The sequence below is a fragment of the Prionailurus bengalensis genome, chromosome B1 (genome assembly GCF_016509475.1).
Source record: "Prionailurus bengalensis isolate Pbe53 chromosome B1, Fcat_Pben_1.1_paternal_pri, whole genome shotgun sequence".
Taxonomy (NCBI): Eukaryota; Metazoa; Chordata; class Mammalia; order Carnivora; family Felidae; genus Prionailurus; species Prionailurus bengalensis.
The window spans coordinates 135,199,898-135,218,934 of NC_057344.1; the positions used below are offsets into that span (position 1 = coordinate 135,199,898).

General features: G+C 36.2%; 1 protein-coding gene across 7 annotated transcripts in view; it reads left to right on the plus strand.

The window, feature by feature from the left end:
- MAPK10 (mitogen-activated protein kinase 10) overlaps nt 1–19,037 on the plus strand; it is a 316,049-nt gene that overhangs the window by 168,927 nt on the left and 128,085 nt on the right. For all 7 annotated transcript variants that reach the window (XM_043572253.1, XM_043572259.1, XM_043572254.1 and 4 more), the window contains one exon: nt 7,672–7,841. In XM_043572253.1, coding sequence (XP_043428188.1) covers nt 7,672–7,841 — 170 coding nt within the window. The remainder of the gene's footprint in view (nt 1–7,671; nt 7,842–19,037) is intronic.

Here is a 19,037-nt window from a genome sequence, read left to right on the forward strand (position 1 = left end):
AAGAACACCCTACTAAAGAATGAATGGGTCAACCAGGCAATTAGAGAAGAAATTAAAAAATTTATGAAAACAAATGAAAATGAAAATACAACAATCCAAACCCTTTGGGATGCAGCGAAGGCAGTCCTGAGAAGAAAATGCATTGCAATCCAGGCCTATCTCAAGAAACAAGAAGAATCCCCAATACAAAATCTAACAGCACACCTAAAGGAAATAGAAGCAGAACAGCAAAGACACCCCAAACCCAGCAGAAGAAGAGAAGTAATAAAGGTCAGAGCAGAAATAAACAATATAGAATCTAAAAAAACTGTAGAGCAGATCAATGAAACCAAGAGTTGGTTTTTTGAAAAAAAGAAACAAAATTGATAAACCTCTAGCCAGGCTTCTCAAAAGAAAAGGGAGATGACCCAAATAGATAAAATCATGAATGAAAATGGAATTATGACAACCAATCCCTCAGAAATACAAGCAATTATCAGGGAATACTATGAAAAATTATATGCCAACAAACTGGACAACCTGGAAGAAATGAACAAATTCCTAAGCACCCACACACTTCCAAAACTCAAACATGAAGAAATAGAAAACTGGAACAGACCCATAACCAGCAAAGAAATGGAATTAGTTATCAAAAATCTCCCAACAAATAAGAGTCCAGGACCAGATGGCTTCCCAGGGGAACTCTACCAGACATTTAAAGCAGGGATAATACCTATCTTCTCAAGCTGTTCCAAAAAATGTAAAGGGAAGGTAAAACTTCCAGACTCATTCTATAAAGCCAGCATTACTTTGATTCCCAAACCAGACAGAGACCCAGCAAAAAAAGAGAACTAAAAAAAAGAGGCCAATATCCATGATGAATATGGATGCAAAAATTCTCAATAAGATACTAGCAAATTGAATTCAACAGCATATAAAAAGAATTATTCACCATGATCAAGTGGGATTCATTGCTGGGCTGCAGGGCTGGCTCAACATTCACAAATCAATCAATGTGATACATCACATTAATAAAAGAAAAGATAAGAACCATATGATCCTGTGAATCGATGCAGAAAAAGCACTTGACAAAATTCAAAAGCAAATCAATCAATGTGATACATCACATTAATAAAAGAAAAGATAAGAACCATATGATCCTGTGAATCGATGCAGAAAAAGCACTTGACAAAATTCAAAAGCCTTTCTTAATAAAAACCCTCGAGAAAGTCGGGATAGAAGGAACTTACTTAAACATCATAAAAGCCATTTATGAAAAGCCCACAGCTGATATCATCCTCAATGGGGAAAAACTGAGAGCTTTCCCCCTGAGATCAGGAACACGACAGAGATGTCCACTCTCACCGCTGTTGTTTAACATAGTGTTGGAAGTTCTAGCATCAGCAATCAGACAACAAAAGGAAATCAAAGGCATCAAAACTGGCAGATGAAGTCAAGCTTTCACTTTTTGCAGATGACGTGATATTATACATGGAATACCCAATAGACTCCACCAAAAGTTTGCTAGAACTGATAGATGAATTCAGCAATGTCGCAGGATACAAAATCAATGTACAGAAATCAGTTACATTCTTATACACTAATAATGAAGCAACAGAAAGACAAATAAAGAAACTGATCCCATTCACAATTGCACCAAGAATCATAAAATACCTAGGAATAAACCTAACCAAAGATGTAAAAGATCTGTATGCTGGAAACTATAGAAAGCTTATGAAGGTAATTGAAGAAGATACAAAGAAATGGAAAAACATTCTGTGCTCATGGATTGGAAGAATAAATATTGTTAAAAGTCAATACTGGGGCGCCTGGGTGGCGCAGTCGGTTAAGCGACCGACTTCAGCCAGGTCACGATCTCGCGGTCCGTGAGTTCGAGCCCCGCGTCAGGCTCTGGGCTGATGGCTCAGAGCCTGGAGCCTGTTTCCGATTCTGTGTCTCCCTCTCTCTCTGCCCCTCCCCCGTTCATGCTTTGTCTCTCTCTGTCCCAAAAAATAAATAAAAACGTTGAAAAAAAAATTTAAAAAAAAAGTCAATACTACCCAAAACAATCTACACATTCAATGCAATCCCAATCAAAATTGCACCAGCATTCTTCTTGAAGCCAGAGAAAGCAATCCTAAAATTTGTATGGAGCCACAAAAGACCCCGAATATTCAAAGTAATATTGAAGAAGACCAAAGCAGGAGGCATCACAATCCCAGACTTTAGCCTCTACTACAAAGCTATAATCAGCAAGACAGCATGGTATTGGCACACAAACAGACACATAGACCAATGGAATAGAAGAGAGTACCCAGAATTGGACCCACAAAAATATGGCCAACTAATCTTGGACAAAGCAGGAAAGAACATCCAATGGATTAAAGACATTCTCTTTAGCAAATGGTGCTGGGAGAACTGGACAGCAACATGCAGAAGAATGAAACTAGACCACTATCTTACACCATTCACAAAAATAAACTCAAAATGGATAAAGGACCTGAATGTGAGACAGGACACCATCAAAACCCTAGAAGAGAAAGCAGGAAAAAACCTCTTTGACCTCAGCCGCAGTAATTTCTTACTTGACACATCTCCAAAGGCAAGGGAATTAAAAGCAGAAATGAACTATTGGGACCTCATGAAGATAAAAAGTTTCTGCACTGCAAAGGAAACAATTAACAAAACTAAAAGGCAACTGATGGAATGGGAAAAGATATTTGCAAATGACATATCAGACAAAAGGCTAGTATCCAAAATCTATAAAGAACTCACCAAACTCCACACCTGAAAAACAAGTAATCCAGTGAAGAAATGGGCAGAAGACATGAATAGACACTTCTCTAAAGAAGACATCCAGATGGCCAACAGACACATGAAATGATGCTCAGTGTCACTCATCATCAGGGAAATACAAATCAAAACCACACTGAGATATCACCTCACACCAGAGTGGCTAAAATGAACAAATCAGGAGACTATAGATGCTGGAGAGGATGTGGAGAAACAGGAACCCTCTTGCAGTGTTGGTGGGAATGCAAACTGGTGCAGCCACTCTGGAAACAGTGTGGAGGTTCCTCAACAAATTAAAAATAGATCTACCCTATGACCCAGCAATAGCACTGCTAGGAATTTACCCAAGGGATAAAGGAGTGCTGATGCATAGGGCACTTGTACCCCAATGTTTATAGCAGCACTTTCAACAATAGCCAAATTATGGAAAGAGCCTAAATGTCCATCAACTGATGAATGGATAAAGAAATTGTGGTTTATACACACAATAGAATACCACTTGGCAATGAAAAAGAATGAAATATGGCCTTTTGTAGCAACGTGGATGGAACTGGAGAGTGTTATGCTAAGTGAAATAAGTCATACAGAGAAAGACAGATACCATATGTTTTCACTCTTATGTGGATTCTGAGAAACTTAACAGAAGACCATGGGGAGGGTAAGGGAAAAAAAAATTTAGAGAGGGAGGGAGGCAAACCATAAAAGATCTTAAAAACTGAGAACAAACTGAGGGTTGATGGGGGAGTGGGATGGAGGGGAAAGTGGGTGATGGACATTGAGGAGGGCACCTGTTGGGATGAGCACTGGGTGTTGTATGGAAACCAATTTGACAATAAATTTCATATTAAAAATTAATTAATTAATTAATTAATTAAAAATGATTTTCAATGTCATTGTGAGAAATTATATGCTTAAAATGGAGAAAAAAGATCATGAAGTAATTTTTATTTTACAAAATGTGTCAAGGCACTAGATAGCTTTTATTTGTCACTTTTTGACTGGGAATCATACTCTTCTTACTGAAATCTTGCTGCTGGTATACACTCTGTGATTGTTTTAACCATTTTTATGAAACTGCCAAGACTATATATAGCTTCCCCATCCTATAAAAAGTTCTGTGACAGACATACACTGGGAAAAATGACAGGGTGCTTCTCAGGACTGTGAATAATTGCTGAGATGAAATGATATAGTCCATTATAGCACTTGGCCAACTGTTGACCTTTCTTAATACCGAGACTTTGAGTTTGGGTCAGTGAGGTTCTTTCAAATATTTCAACATGAGATGAGGGGTAATCCTTGTCATAATTAGGACTCTGGTTTCCCATTTGTGTGCCAGGAGCAATGTAATTTGGCAATACATAAATACACAAAATGTGTTCCCTGACGCAGATGCAGAAATCTCATTTTACTTTTCAAATATGTCAGGCAGAAGTATAAGTTCGGATTCAAAGTCTTCAGGTGATCCTTCCACTATACTGTATGGTTCTCAACATGCATCAGAATACCTCGAGGGCTTAATGAGACAGATTGTTGGGCCTTGACCACAGAGTTTCTGATTCAATAGGTGTGAGGTGGGAGTGAGCATTTGCATTTCTAACAGGTTTCTAGGTGATGCTGATACTGATGCTCCAGGAAGCATATCTTGAGAATGACTGCTGTAATGCTGTCTTTCTCAAAGTCAGATTCTCAAATCTCAAGTTCCTCAAGTCAGAACCACCTGGATTGCCTGGCAATCTAATCCTCAGATTATCAGGATTTATGTGGTGGTCTACATCCAAATCTCCAATGCGGTATGACAGTGATTTGCCTTTGGTCAAGCTCCTCAGGTGCTCATTCACATTTGAAAACCAGTTAGAAGGGAGGTCCAGGGAAAACACTGATCATGTTTCCTCTCAAGAATTACCAATTTATACCTGTGGGTTGGCATCTAGCAGTTGTTTTTATTATACATAGTAAATGAATGAATTAATGAAAATGAATGAATGCAAGCAATTAGTTGCTACTCCTTGTTTGCTTCCAGCACCTTTTCTTTATTCTGCTATAGAATATATCATCCATATTTTAACTACTTGCTTACTTGACTGCCTCCATCTAGACAGAGACCTTCTCTTTTTGTTGTTTTTCCAGGGCCAACCCCAGCATTTGGCACATAATATGTATATCATCAGTATTTGTTAGATTAAATGATTGTAAATGTTGAGTAGAATATCTCTTAGGGTTAGTCTGAAAACTGAGCTAGAAAAGCCATAGGCAAGTCGGAAGGAGTGGGGTGGTACCAAGATACAGCATTAAGTCAAGTATCTGGAACATAAAATATTCCTTAAGATTAGTATATATATGCAGTGTAGTTGGAACAAGTGACATTTCAGAAGTGAAGAGAGTAAGTGGGGGATATAGAAATGGATAATGTAGGTTTGATGAAGCTAGTTTGTGCTGAGAATTTTGTGGGTGGTCAGAAATGAGGACATTAAAGGATGTAAAAAAGGGCCAGAACACACAAATGAAGTTAAGGCACTTCCTTCATCCCAAATTAACCTTGACAAATGAATTCATTTGTTAGTCTAGCAGCAGTTATTTTTTTACCTTTCAACGCCAGGTAGGGGGGGAGGGGGAAGGCCTTAATAGTGGTTAGTCTGCTGAGATACCCAAAAAGCCTAGAGTAGAAATGGACTGTAGTATGGAGAGAAGTTCCTGATACTGTGGTTAACATCAAGGATTGCTTAAATATTAATGTTCTGGTTTTTGCTGTTGTTCACACTCATTGTTTAAATTCTAAATCCCATTTTTGTCTTCTTGAATAAATTTACAATGCCCTGATTTTTAATAGTCTTGTTTAATTTCCTGTTCCATGCTTCCTGGACTGTCTCCTGAATTTCAGACCTCTCCTTATTGTATTCATAAATTACCTGAATTTTCAATTTTCAGTTTAAACAACCTGGATTCCTCATCTATAGTCCACTCTGTTCTTTGAAGTCTGTGTGCATTTCTACTGGAATGGTGCCACCATATGTCTTCCAGTCATAGGCGGGTGCCTGTGAGTTGCATTCTGCTTTTAGTCTGGGCTTGTAAGATGCTAGCATAAGATTGTTCTAGATTCGTAGGTTTTGCCACTCATGCCAATGCAGTCTGCACTGTCGTCTCCTCATTTACATTACTTGTAGTGTCTGGCTCCCTTTCCAAGAGCATGCAGGGGCAAATTAGTTTGTACTTATATTTCAATTTTTTTAGATTTAGAAATGAAATTTTTATTTTAAAATCTCTAAGGACAGTGGTATTATGACCAACCAGAGGTTCAGAGACAAAGGAGGTCTAAATCTTCCTTCAAATTATGTGAGAATCAGGTTTTCAGAAGTCAATGTGTGTTAAAACCATACAAAGATCCTTTAGTTTAGATTCTAGGCTCAGAACATTGAAGGCAGGGTTTTGGTTTTGTTTGTTTAGTAATTAAACCTTTGGCATAACTCAAAAGTCTAAGGTATGTAAGAAACTATTCATTGTATAAGAAATTATTCCTGAATGTCCCACTCATTGCAGGACAACTAGCATTATTCAATAAGCCAACCAAGTACAAGGCACATTTTCTATCTTATGGTATACGAAAACATGCCCACAAATCACCCAAATACCACTAAGGGTCAATGTCACCTCTAAAGAGAATTATTCAGTTTTCAATTCTGGGTATGGGGAGGAGGCTACAGAATATGAGAGTGCTCAAAACCTGAACAAAATCAAGCAAGAAGGAGAGGGGATGACTATTGGGTAGGCATCCACCAGTGTGTGTCACAAGAAATAGTCTAGACGATATTTTGTAAGGCCCTTTCCAGCTACAGAGTTGAAATTATTTAATGTCACAAAATGCAGTATAAATTCATTTATGGTAAAAAAATATTTATGGGTAAACAATAATCATGGATAATGGATATTTATATTATATTCACAAATTATAATTCAAATTACAAGGACAAATTCTTCCATTGCTAAATGTAATAAATAGTAGGACTTGTCTTAAAGATAAACAAAACATACAACAATCAACATATTTAAATCTAAGCTTGTAAAGAATAAAAAGATGTCATGTGTCATTTTAGAATACTGTTAATTTGGATTAAAATTGTTCAGTGTTTAATGAAGGATAATAACATTTTGGGCATTATTGAGAACAAATGAAGTCAACACCATTTAATTCAAGTTTACCTAATTAAAAAATTAAAACTACACATTATTCTGTATCTCACTTCTTTTTGAAAAGGGATATAGATACAATCTTCTATCTTTTATCTTGTCTCTTATAATGGATGATCAGGAATCACCTCTGAAGTTTCTAGCATAGTACATGGGCCCAATATATGTTTGGTAGATGTTTGCTTCATAGATAATTAAATGTTTTTTTTTAATTTTTTAATGCTTATTTTATTTTTGATGGAGAGAGAGAAAGAGTGTGAGTGGGGGAGAGGCAGAGAGAGAGGGAGACACAGAATCTAAAGGAGGTTCCAGGCTCTGAACTGTCAACACAGTGCCCAATACGGGACTTGAACTCAGGAACAGTGAGATCATGACCTGAGCGGAAGTTCCACGCTTAACTGACTGAGCTACCCAGGCGGTCCAATAATTAAATGGTTTTAATGAAACATTTCAAAAAAGATTATGTAGACCTAAGATTATTTTATTATTATTAGTTTTAATACCAAAAACAAATATTTTTAATGTATTTTTTCTAAGTTCTTTTACTCCAGGTTATTTTACATAGACTAATACATATTTTGCATATGAAATGCAGGTTTATATAATGATGATAGATGACTATGAATTAGTAATCATTAAAAGAACAGGCTTTTCTACAGCTCATGATCATTCTGGTTGCTCGCTTGTCTCACATTTTTATTGTTCTTTTCATAGGGTTTCGATAAACAAGTGGATGTGTCATATATTGCCAAACATTACAACATGAGCAAAAGCAAAGTTGACAACCAATTCTACAGTGTGGAAGTGGGAGACTCAACCTTCACAGTTCTCAAGCGCTACCAGAATTTAAAGCCTATTGGCTCTGGGGCTCAGGGAATAGTTTGGTAAGTGGAATGGATTTAACATTTATTTATTTATTTGTTTGCTTATTGATTGATTGATTGAAGTATAATTGACATACAGTGTTATATTAGTTTCATGTGTGCAACATATTCAACAATTCTATACATTACTCAGTGCTCACCATGAAAAGTAGTCACCATCCATCACCAAGCAACATTACTACAATCTTATTGACTGTATTCCCTATGCTATACTTTTCATCTCTGTGACTTCTTTATTTTATAACTGGAGGTTTGTACTTCTTAATCCCCTTTATCTATTTCACTTATCCCCTCATCCATTACCTTTCTGGCAATCACTAGTTTGTTCTCTGTATTTAAGATTCTGTTTTTTGGCACAGAGGAAGGCAAACCATAAGAGACTCTTAAATACAGAGACCAAACTGAGAGTTGCTGGAGGAGAGGTGGGTGGGAGAATGCTCTAAATGGGTGATGGGCATTAAGGAGGGCTCTTGTTAGGACGAGCACTGGGTATTTTATGTAAGTGATGAATCACTGGGTTCTACTCCTAAAACCAATACTACACAGTAACTAACTTGAATTTAAATAAATAAATTTTAAAAAGAGTATGTTTTTTGGTTTGTTTGTCTCTTTGTTTTGTTTTTTGGATTCCATATATAAGTGGAATCATGCTATTTATCTTTCTCTCTCTGACTTATTTCACCTGTATTTTTAAAGGGAACAATGCTGTGTATGTCAACTAATCATAAACATGCACACAAATAAACATAAATAAATATAGCATGATTTGAGAATGGAAGAATACTTTCTATCAAATAAAAGTAAAATTATAAGCATTATTGTAACTCATTGCCCGTGTGCTAAAAACATTTACGATTTTGCTTGTGACTAGTTTTTCTACTCACAAAAAAATGTCCATTATACCACAACCGTGGAGAAACCAAGAAAACTGGAGGTTTTCTAGCTATTGCTAATGCATTGGAAAATTTTCTTTGGATGTTTTAGCAGCAAGAAATACGTGTTAAGATAACCAGCAAATAAAATTCCCTGCATTCTAAATAAGTATAAATTATATGTCAAATGTTCCTGTGACTTTTAAAGTTCTATGTTTAAAATTCAGTTACCTATTAGAAAAAGTGGTATTTTTAAAATGTTTGTTGAATGTTTCCAAAGTGGAAAAATTCTGGGCATCCTTAGTAACCATTCTTTAATGACATTTTTCAGTGGCAAATTGAAATGGTGACAAATCAAAATCTTATTAACTGTTCTGTAAAATTTTTGCAAAAGTGATGATATCAGATTGATAAGCATTTATTCTATGTAGTTTTGACTTGTAATGTAGCCACCAAATGTATTTAGTATGAACTTATTAGTATAATAATTTTCAATTTGATAACTCATAAGTAAAAATTTAGGACATGTACTATAAATATGTATGTATGTATGTATGTATGTACTTATTTATTTATTTATTTATTTATTTATTGAGGATATTTACTTAGATCAATATACTTATTTGTTATATAAATTACTGCTACATTAGTAATGCCCATTTAGAAGCATACTTTTAAAAGATGAGATAAAGATGAAATCAATTTTATTTAAAAACAGATTTTACTTTACAAATTTTCTTCACTCATTTGATATAATGTAATTATGATGACAACAATGTGGTAGTGTTCATTACACCTTCATTTTATATTTCATAAAACAATTTCAAAATCTGATTCACTTCATTTTTTATTTTTAATACTTTTTTTAGAGCAAAACATCTTAGAGAAAAATTGAAAAGAAGGTACAGAGATTTGCCATGTTCCTCCTGCCCCCACACATGCATAGCCTCCTCCATTATCAACATCCCCAGCAAAAGTGGTATATTTATTACAGATGATGACCCTACATTGATACATCATAATCACCAAAGCCCATAGCTTACATTAGGATTTATTCTTGGTGTTGTATATTCTATGGATTTAAACAAATGTAAAATGTTATGTATCCATTATTATGGTATCATATAGAGTATTTCCACCGCTCTAAAAATCCTATATACTCCACCTGTTCATCCGTCTCTTACTCCCAACTCCTGGCAACCATTGATCTTTTCACTCTTTCCATAGATTTGCCTTTTCCAGAATGTCATATAGTCGGAATCAAACAGAATATAGCCTTTTTAAATTGGCATCTTTCACTTAGTAATATGCACTTAAAATTCCTTCATGTCTTTTCATAGATTGATAGCTCATTTCTTTTTATCACTGAATAATTCCTTGTCTAGGTATGCCACAGGTTATTCTTTCACCTACTTTAGGACATCTTGGTTGCTTTCAGGTTTTGGCAATTATAAATAAAACTGCTTTAAACATCCATGTACAGGTTTTCTGTGGACATAAGTTTTAAACATTTACTTCATTTTGATAACTGGTTTTAAGTTCATTCTCAATTCTTAGTCAATGTAAATGGCAGCTGTGAATGGTTGGTGCACTCACTAAATCATTTACTAGCATTTAAATCCCATTTATCAAATATATCAAAGCCTTTATTGAAATTTGCTTAGTAATTACCTAATGTCAATCATTAATTGTTTCTGCAATTTGAAAAATGGAACAGTTAAATATTTTTAACAATGGACCAAACCTTTCATTTCAAACATTTAAACAGCTAAAGGAATTCTTATTTTCAGTTTTTATTATTTATTAATTATGCTGCAGGCATGAGTTGAATCTCTTTGTGGCACAAAGTAATTTCATGGCATGATAGGCACAGTAATGGTCCCCCAAAGATGCCCAGACTCTAATCCTCAGAAACAATGAATATGTTATCTGACATGGCAAGAGGGACTCTGCAGATGTGATTAAGGTTAAGGCCTTAAAATGGGGAGATTATCCTGAAATATTCAGAGAGATCAATTTAATCACATGAGTTCTTAAAAAGTGGAAAAGAAAGGCAGAAGAGTGGGTCAGAGAGATGCAATGGGAAAAGAGAGATAAGAGATTTAAGACATGTGAGAGGCTTGCTTATTGTTGCTGGCTTTAAAGCTAGAGGAAGAAGGTCATGAGCCAAGAAATGGTCTGGCTCCTAGAAGCTGGGAATTGCTATCAGCTGCCAATCAGTAAGAAAAATAGAAGGCTGCATTAGAGTCATGTAACCACAGGGAATTGGAGTCTCACAACAAACCCAATTGAGCAAGGAAACAAATTCTCCTCTAGCACCTCCAGAAAAGAACCAGTCTGCTAACATCTTGACTAGCCTGGTGAGGCCCATGTAAGGACTTCTGATCTGCAGAACTGTCAGGTAATAAATTTGTGTTGTTTAAACAATTAAGTTTGTGGTGGTTTGTTGTGGCAGCAACACAAATACCGTTGGTATAGTAAAGATAAATCTCCTAGAGCAGGCACACCGAACTATAATGTTTTCAGTGGAAGGAATTTAGGGTGCCTCTGTCAATCCCCCTCAAACCATGAAATTTCCATTTTCCTTTAAAAATTTTTTTACCCTAGGTAATATGTAACCAGCTGCTAGGGGACAGGGGATAAATTGTGTTTGGGAGAGACCAGTATTAATTTGTTTATTAAATATTAGTAATTTTAATTTCCTTTCTACATTACAATATATGTTTATATTTTCTGCATTCTATTAGATGTCTTGTATACTACCTGGGGAGTGGGAATCCCATTTGGGATATCACCGCATTTATGAACAACTTTCAAAATGAAATAGGAAATAAGACAAAAAGAAAAAAAAATCTTATGAAGGAAGAGAGGAGATGGAGAAAACAGAGGAATTTCTGGCTACCTTTCTTAAAAGGAAGATTATAGAACATGAGAAAGTTTTCCTACATTTCTCAGTTCAGATGCTGAAATACTAATTGGGATTGTTTTATTTTCCATTAAATAAAACAGCCACAGAAAGTAAGGGCACTAGTGAAAGGAAGCTGATAGACCTTAATGATTTAAAAATAGACCCAAAACACCATTTTTCTCAAGAAGTTAGCAGACTGTACCAGAAAGATTTGAAAATCCACGAAAAATTTCTTTGGGCATTTTGAGCCTCTATTTCTCCTTGTACAGGACAGAAATCATCTTAGTTCTTAGGTATACTAGCTGAAATAGATTTCAATAAATGATGTGTCCTTGAGTAACATTTTTAATCCAGTTTTACCATAAATTTATCAGCAAATTTGTCAGAAAAGACACCTGAATTCCAAAATGTTAGCCTTGGAGCTTCCTGGGATTATTATTAGTTTTTGGGTTACAGCTGAGGGAAATAAAGCTAGCAAAGACCAAGATGAAGGGATAGAAATAGGATGGCATCCTCTTCTTCCTCATCTTCCAATTCGCTACTCTACCATCTGTACAGGACACCACAATTCTGGCACATTCCTTTCTAGACATGAATATAGTTGTCCCTTCCTTGTCCCTCTTCCTCAACCTAGCTTTGAGATATCTTTATTTATCATAACTCATGTCTATAATGTTTTATTTCTCTTGAGTATCTATTGTTGTATTAATGTGTCCTCTCCACAGCCTTTTAATTTCCTTCTTATTGCCTTTTGTCACTGGTGAGTTTATCCACCTATCCCCTACATCAAACACACATCCATTTTCAGACATGTGTCTAAAATCCACAGACCTTTTCTCTGTCCATGAAAATGCAAATTTGTGTGTTTTGAATGTCTCATACAATTCTGAGTGTAGTGACTGGGAGATATTGGAAACTGGGCATATCTGGGGATCCTGGGATGTGGGGCAGACAATCTGAAACAGATGATTCATTTGTTTTGCTTTATTTTATTTATAATTAGGAATAAAACATGGAGGAATCAATTTTTGTTTGCATGTGTCACCATAAAATTTTGTGTGTTTGTGTAAGAAGGATTTTACTTTTCAAGTGTAAATGTTGGCATATTGGTACTTATGTTTGAAATGGATTCTCATTTCTACTGTTTCAATTACTTTAAATTATTATTGGGTTCCTATACTTTCTTTCCTCTCTTTGAATTGCCTCATTGCTTATTTACTATCAGGGGAACACAGGCAATAGCAAAATATCTTCAAAAGGAATTAATCACTACTATGCTATCATTCACCATGGATGATGGACCAACAGTGTCATTATTGAGAATCATTAAATAAAATCTAATACAAAATATTTGGGAATAAATGAAAATTTCCTTTCTACCTCTGAGAAAAAAAGATAATCTATTGTAACAGAAAGAAACAATGATTGAGCAGGGTCCAATATGGCAGTGTAGCAATGTCCTGAACTGGCCTCCTCCCGTAGACTCCCAAGTCTACACCTACATATGGATCATTTCATATGGAAAAGATCTGAAAACTAGATGAACTCTTCTCCACAACAAAGGGTAAAAGGACCACATTGAGAATGGTAGGAGAGGCAGAGAAACAATCTTGTAAAAATCCCACCCCCAGTGCAGCAACATACAATGGTGAGGGATCTCACCAGATAGGCACATATCCCAAAGGAGCAAAGGGCTTGTGTCCCACATTGGGCACCCTAGCCCTTGAGATGTGCACCAGAATGATGAGTCCTCAGAATGTCTGGTTTGGAGCACCAATGGGGCTGATGTCTGGGGATCTCAGAGTGCCATAGGAAACTGATGTTCCCCTCCTGGAAGGCTCATGTGTGGTTTTGCTCTTGCCACGACCAAGTGAATAAACAGCAGTTTGAAAAATACCTAGATTATATGTGAAGGAGAATCATTTGCTGATTTGAGGTCATTGGCTGGAGGAGTGGAGGACAGTTGAGATCCTCCTTGGAGACAGAAGCATTAACAGATGCCATCGTTATACTCTTCACACAGCCTGCTAGCACAAGCAGGTGAGCTTGGAAATGGCATCATGGCATTGCTGGGACAGTTTGGGGTAAGCAGTTATAGCACTTGCTGAAACTGGAGAGCACAGGTAGTTGTAACTCTTCCCTATTCCCTGGCTGGCGTGGACAAGTACAAGCAGTTATGACATCTTTCCGCTCTCAGCCTAAAGCTAGTGCCTGCACTGACAGGGTTCTCTCTTGCTGCATCATTGAAGCCTGCAGGCATGCATAAACAAGACATTTTCTTGCTGCCTTTCTGAAGCTAGCAGGCATACCCTGCCTAGTACACTCTTCAGCTGCCTTGTTAAAGCCAGAGGCCATGTGTAATCTACACAGGGGACATCCCTTGACCACCCGACCCTGGTGGCCAAGAGAACTGGCATTCCAGAACTCCATGGAACTGTAACAATCAGAAAGACACCTCTTGACAGGCCACCACCCCCAGGGAGGTACACAGCTGACTGAAACACAAGTCCAATCTTCCTATGAAAAAGACCTATTTACTTAGCCTGGAGCTTCAGCCTGATGGACAGGCTTCCAGTTTCCCACACATCTAGAGGTCTAGGAGGTGCTCCTAGGGAACATAAGCAAGGATACATCATCCTTGCCTACTTCCTTGACTATAGATAGCTCAGTTTGATGAGACTTCCCAGAAAGGAGCTTATAAGTTTTTCTGGAGTCCCAATTGCAACTCACCCAGGGACACCTCCAGATCTCCTGGTCTAAAGGCCAACAGGTATTATAAATGCAGTCCCAGAGGACTGTATATATTTGCAGACTTTAAAAGCTGCTGCCTGAGGGTCTGGCTCCCATCAGCCTGAAACCAGGTGCTAAATGAGATTCTTCTTCTTGGATCACTGAAAAGTCTTAGCACACCCTCAACTAGGGGCTATATCAAGAATATATCGGGCAGTTTAGACAATTACAAAGGTTCAAGAAACCCAAAAGCTAGGGAAAGTTTGAATAAGAAGGATAAAGACTGAAAGAAGTAGCTGTTTTGTCAGATACATAGAAACACAGAGAGTCAAACAAAATAGGGAAACAGAAATATGTTCTAAATGAAACAAAACAAAGCTTCAGAAAAAGACCTCAATGATACAGAGATAAGTAATATACCTCATAAAGAATTGAAAGTAATGGTTATTAAAGATGCTCACTGAACTCGGGAGAAGAATGGATGAACATAGTAAGAACTTTAACAAAGAGGTAGAAAATATAAGAAAGTACCAAACAGAAGTCACAAAGCTGAAGAATACAATGCCTGAACTGAAAAATATGCTGGGGGTGGTGGAGGGGGGTCAACAGCAGACTGGATAAAGTAGAAGAATGGATCAGCAACATAGAAGATAAAGCAATAGACTCATCCAGAATGAGAGGCAAAAAGAAAAACAATAAATGAAGATAATTTAAGGGACCTCTGGGCGACATCAGGCAGAATCGCATTCCCATTGTAGGGGTCCCAGAAGAAGAGAGAGAGAAAGGGGCAGAAAGCTTATTTAAAGAAATATTGTCTGAAAACTTCTTCACCCGGGGAGGGAAACAGACATCCAGGACCAGGAAGCCAAGAGAATTATAATTCCAAGTCATACTATAATTAAACTGTCAAAACTTAAAGAGAGAATCTTAAAAGCATCAAGAGAAAAACTGTATCATACAACGAAATTCTATAAGGCTGTTAGCAGATTTCTCAACAGAAACTTTTCAGGTCAGAAGGGAGTGGCACAATATATTCAAAGTGCTGAAAGCAAAAAAAACTTTCAACCAAAAATATGCTACCTGGAAAGATTATTATTCAGATTTGAAGAAGAGATAAGGAGTTTTTTAGACAAGCAAAAGCTAAAGGAATTAGCTACTACCAAACTAGCCTTAGAAATATTAAAGGGACTTCTTTAAGCTGAAAAACAAGGCAAAAATTAATAACAAGAAAACATATCAAAGTGAAAATTTCACTGGAAAAGGTAAATATATAGAAAAGGTAGTAAGTTAATCACTTATAAATCTACTTAAAGAGGTCAGAAGACAAAAGTAGTAAAATTAACTAAAACTACATACAATAAAAGATGACACATCCAATAAAAAGATATAAAATGTGACATCAAAAATATAAATTGTCAAGGGAGTAAAAGTGTAGAGTTTTGGAATGTGTACAATTTAAGTTGCTACTGACTTAAAAATAGACTGTTATATCAATAGGCTGTTATATGTGAGCACAAAGCAAAGACTTATAGTAAATATAAAAAAGAAAATAAGAAAGGAATCTAAATAAAACATTAAAGAAAGTCATCCAGCCACCAGGGAAAAAAGAGAGAACTACAAAAGTAGCCAGAAAACAACAAACAAAATGGCAATAAGCACATACCTATCAGTAATGATTTCAAATGTAAATGGACTAAATTCTCCAATTAAAAGACATAGAGGGGGTGAATGGATTTTTTAAAAAAGACACATTTATATACTGCCTATAAGAGACTCCAGATGTAAGGACACACAGACTGACAGTGAAAGGATAGAAAATGACGTTTCATTCAAATGGAAACAAAATTAAAGTTGGGGTAGCTATACTTATATTAGACAAAATAGACTTTAAAACAGACTATAATAAAAGAGGCAGAAGGAGAGCATTACCTAATGATAAAAGGGGTCACTCCAATAAGAAGATAAAACAGGTGTAAATACATATGCAACTGACATTGGAGCACCTAAATATGTAAAGCAAATACTACCAGACCTAAAGGCAGAAACTGAAAGCAATACAATATGTAGGGTATTTTAACAATCAACTTCTATCAATGGATGGATCATCCAGATAGAAAATCAATAAGGAAACATAGGCCTTAAATGATATATTAGACCAGATGGACTTAACATATTTATAAATCATTCCATCCAAAAGCAACAGGATACATATTCTTCTCAAGTGCATGTGGAACATTCCCCAGAATAGATCACATATTAGGTCACAAAACAAGTCTCAATAAATTCAAGAAGACTGAATCATATCAAGCATCTTTTCTGACCACAATGATATGAAACTAAAAATCAATTATAAGAAGAATACTGTAAAAACGACAGATATAAAGAGATAGAACAACATGATAAATTAAAAAGAAACCTAGAGACAAAAGAAAACATACCAAAATCTAGAAGATGCAGCAAAAACAGTTCTGAGAGAAAAGTTCATAGCATTTACCTAAAGACACAAGAGGGAGAGCCTGGGTAGCTCAGTAGATTAAGTGTCTGGCTCTTGATTTCAGCTCGGCTCATGAGCTCAAGGTTTGTGAGATGGAGCCTGGTATTGGGGCTATGTGCTGACAGTGAAGAACCTGCTTGGGATTCTCTTCCTTTCTCTCTGCTTCTCACCCACTTGTGCATACTCTCTCTTTCTCTCTCTCTCTCTCCCTCTCTCTCTCTCTCTCTCTCTCTCAAAAATAAATAAACATTAAAAAAAAAAAGACACAAGAGAAATCTCAAGTAAACAATTTAACTTTGCACCTAAAGGAACTAGAATAAGGAAAACACATGAAGCCCAAAGTTAGTGGAAGGACAGAAATAATAAAGATCAGAGTGGAAATAAATGAAATAGAGACTAAAATAATAATAGAAAAGATCAATGAAACTAAGAACTGGTTCTTTGAAAAGATGAACAAAATTGACAAGCCTTTAGCCAGATTGATCAAGATAAAAAGAGGGATCAAGTAAATAAAATCAGAAATGAAGGAGAAGTTACAACTGATACCACAAAGGGTCAAAAGAGACTATTATGAACAAATTAAATGCCAACAACCTAGAAGTAATGGATAGATTCCTAGAAATTTATAAACTTTTAAGACTAAGATATCTGAAGAGACTGATTACTAGTAAAAGCGATTGAATCAGCAATCAAAAACCTCCTAACAAACAAAAGTCCAGCACAAGACAGCTTCATTAGTGAATTCTACTTAACAAAGATTTAATACCTATCCTTGCCATTCTCTTCCAAAAAATTGAAGATGAGGGAAATCTTCCAAATTCATTTTATGAAGACAGAATCATTCTGATACCAAAACCACACTAGGACACCACAAAAAAAGAAAATTACAGGCCAGTATTCTTGATGAACATAGATGCAAAAATCCTCAAACCAAATATTAGCAAACTGAATTCAAAGACAAGTACTTCATGATTTTTGCACTTCATGTGGAATCTAATAAACAAAACAAACAAAACAAAACCTGGATTCACTGATACAGAGAACAGATTGGTGATTGCTAGAAGAAAGGAGGGTTGAGGGATGGGCAAAATGTGAGAGGGGGATTAAGAAGCACAGACTTCCATTTATAAAGTAAGTAAGTCATGGGGATGTAATGTACAGCATGGGGAATATAGTCAATAACATTGTATTAGCTTTGTAACGTGACAGATGGTTAACTGGGCTTATAGTGTGACTATTTTTCAACATACACAAATGTAGAATCACTATGTTGTATACCTTAAAACTCATAATATTGTATGTCAACTATACCTCAACGAATTTTATTAAAAAAATTTTAATGTTTATTTATTTTTGAGAGAGAGAGAGAGAGAGAGAGAGAGAGAGAGAGAGAGATGGAGCATGAGTGGAGGAGGGGCAGAGAGAGGGAGACACAGAATCTGAAGCAGGCTCCAGGCTCTGAGCTGTCAGCACAGAGCCTGGGGCTCGAACTCACGAACCCAACCATGAGATCATGACCTCAGCCAAAGTCAGATGCTTAACTGCCTGAGCCATCCAGGTGCCCCACCTCAATAAATTTAAAATAAAAAGAAGAAAGAAACAATGATTCTGCTGCTCGATTTGCTGAACAAATAAGTCCTCTGTAGCTTTCTAGGTGGGGAATTGTAATCTATAAGCTGCTTTTTTAACAACAGTGGTCAGGAGTTAGATGAGAAAATCCTTTCAGAATATTTTTCCAATCAGAAGAGTTTCTATGGATTTTTTTGTTTCTACTACCCGCTCCAGAACAAAAAAAGTACATAGGAACAAATCAACAGCAGAGAGCTCACTATCTTCTCTCGCTTCCATCCTGCTGTTGCTTGCCCAGCCAAAAAACATTTCTGTTTTCTATATTTCTTTCTGCAAAGATGATTCAAACTGACAAAGTGGTGGCAAAAGTCAGCAACCAAACTTAAGCAGAGAAGACTTGCCAAGGCTGGTCTGCTCTTTAACTGGAAAGAGCTGATTGTACAGTGTAAATGCCAGGAAGGAAAACCATATTCTTTTCCTTCTTGGGCTTGTTCTCTTTGTCATCTGCATATAAAAACTTGTAAGCAATCCCAATACAATTTTGCAAGGTGATCTTTTATAAGATATTTATATCAAAGATGAAAGCTTAATACTGACAAAAGCATAGACTTTGGGTGGCTTTT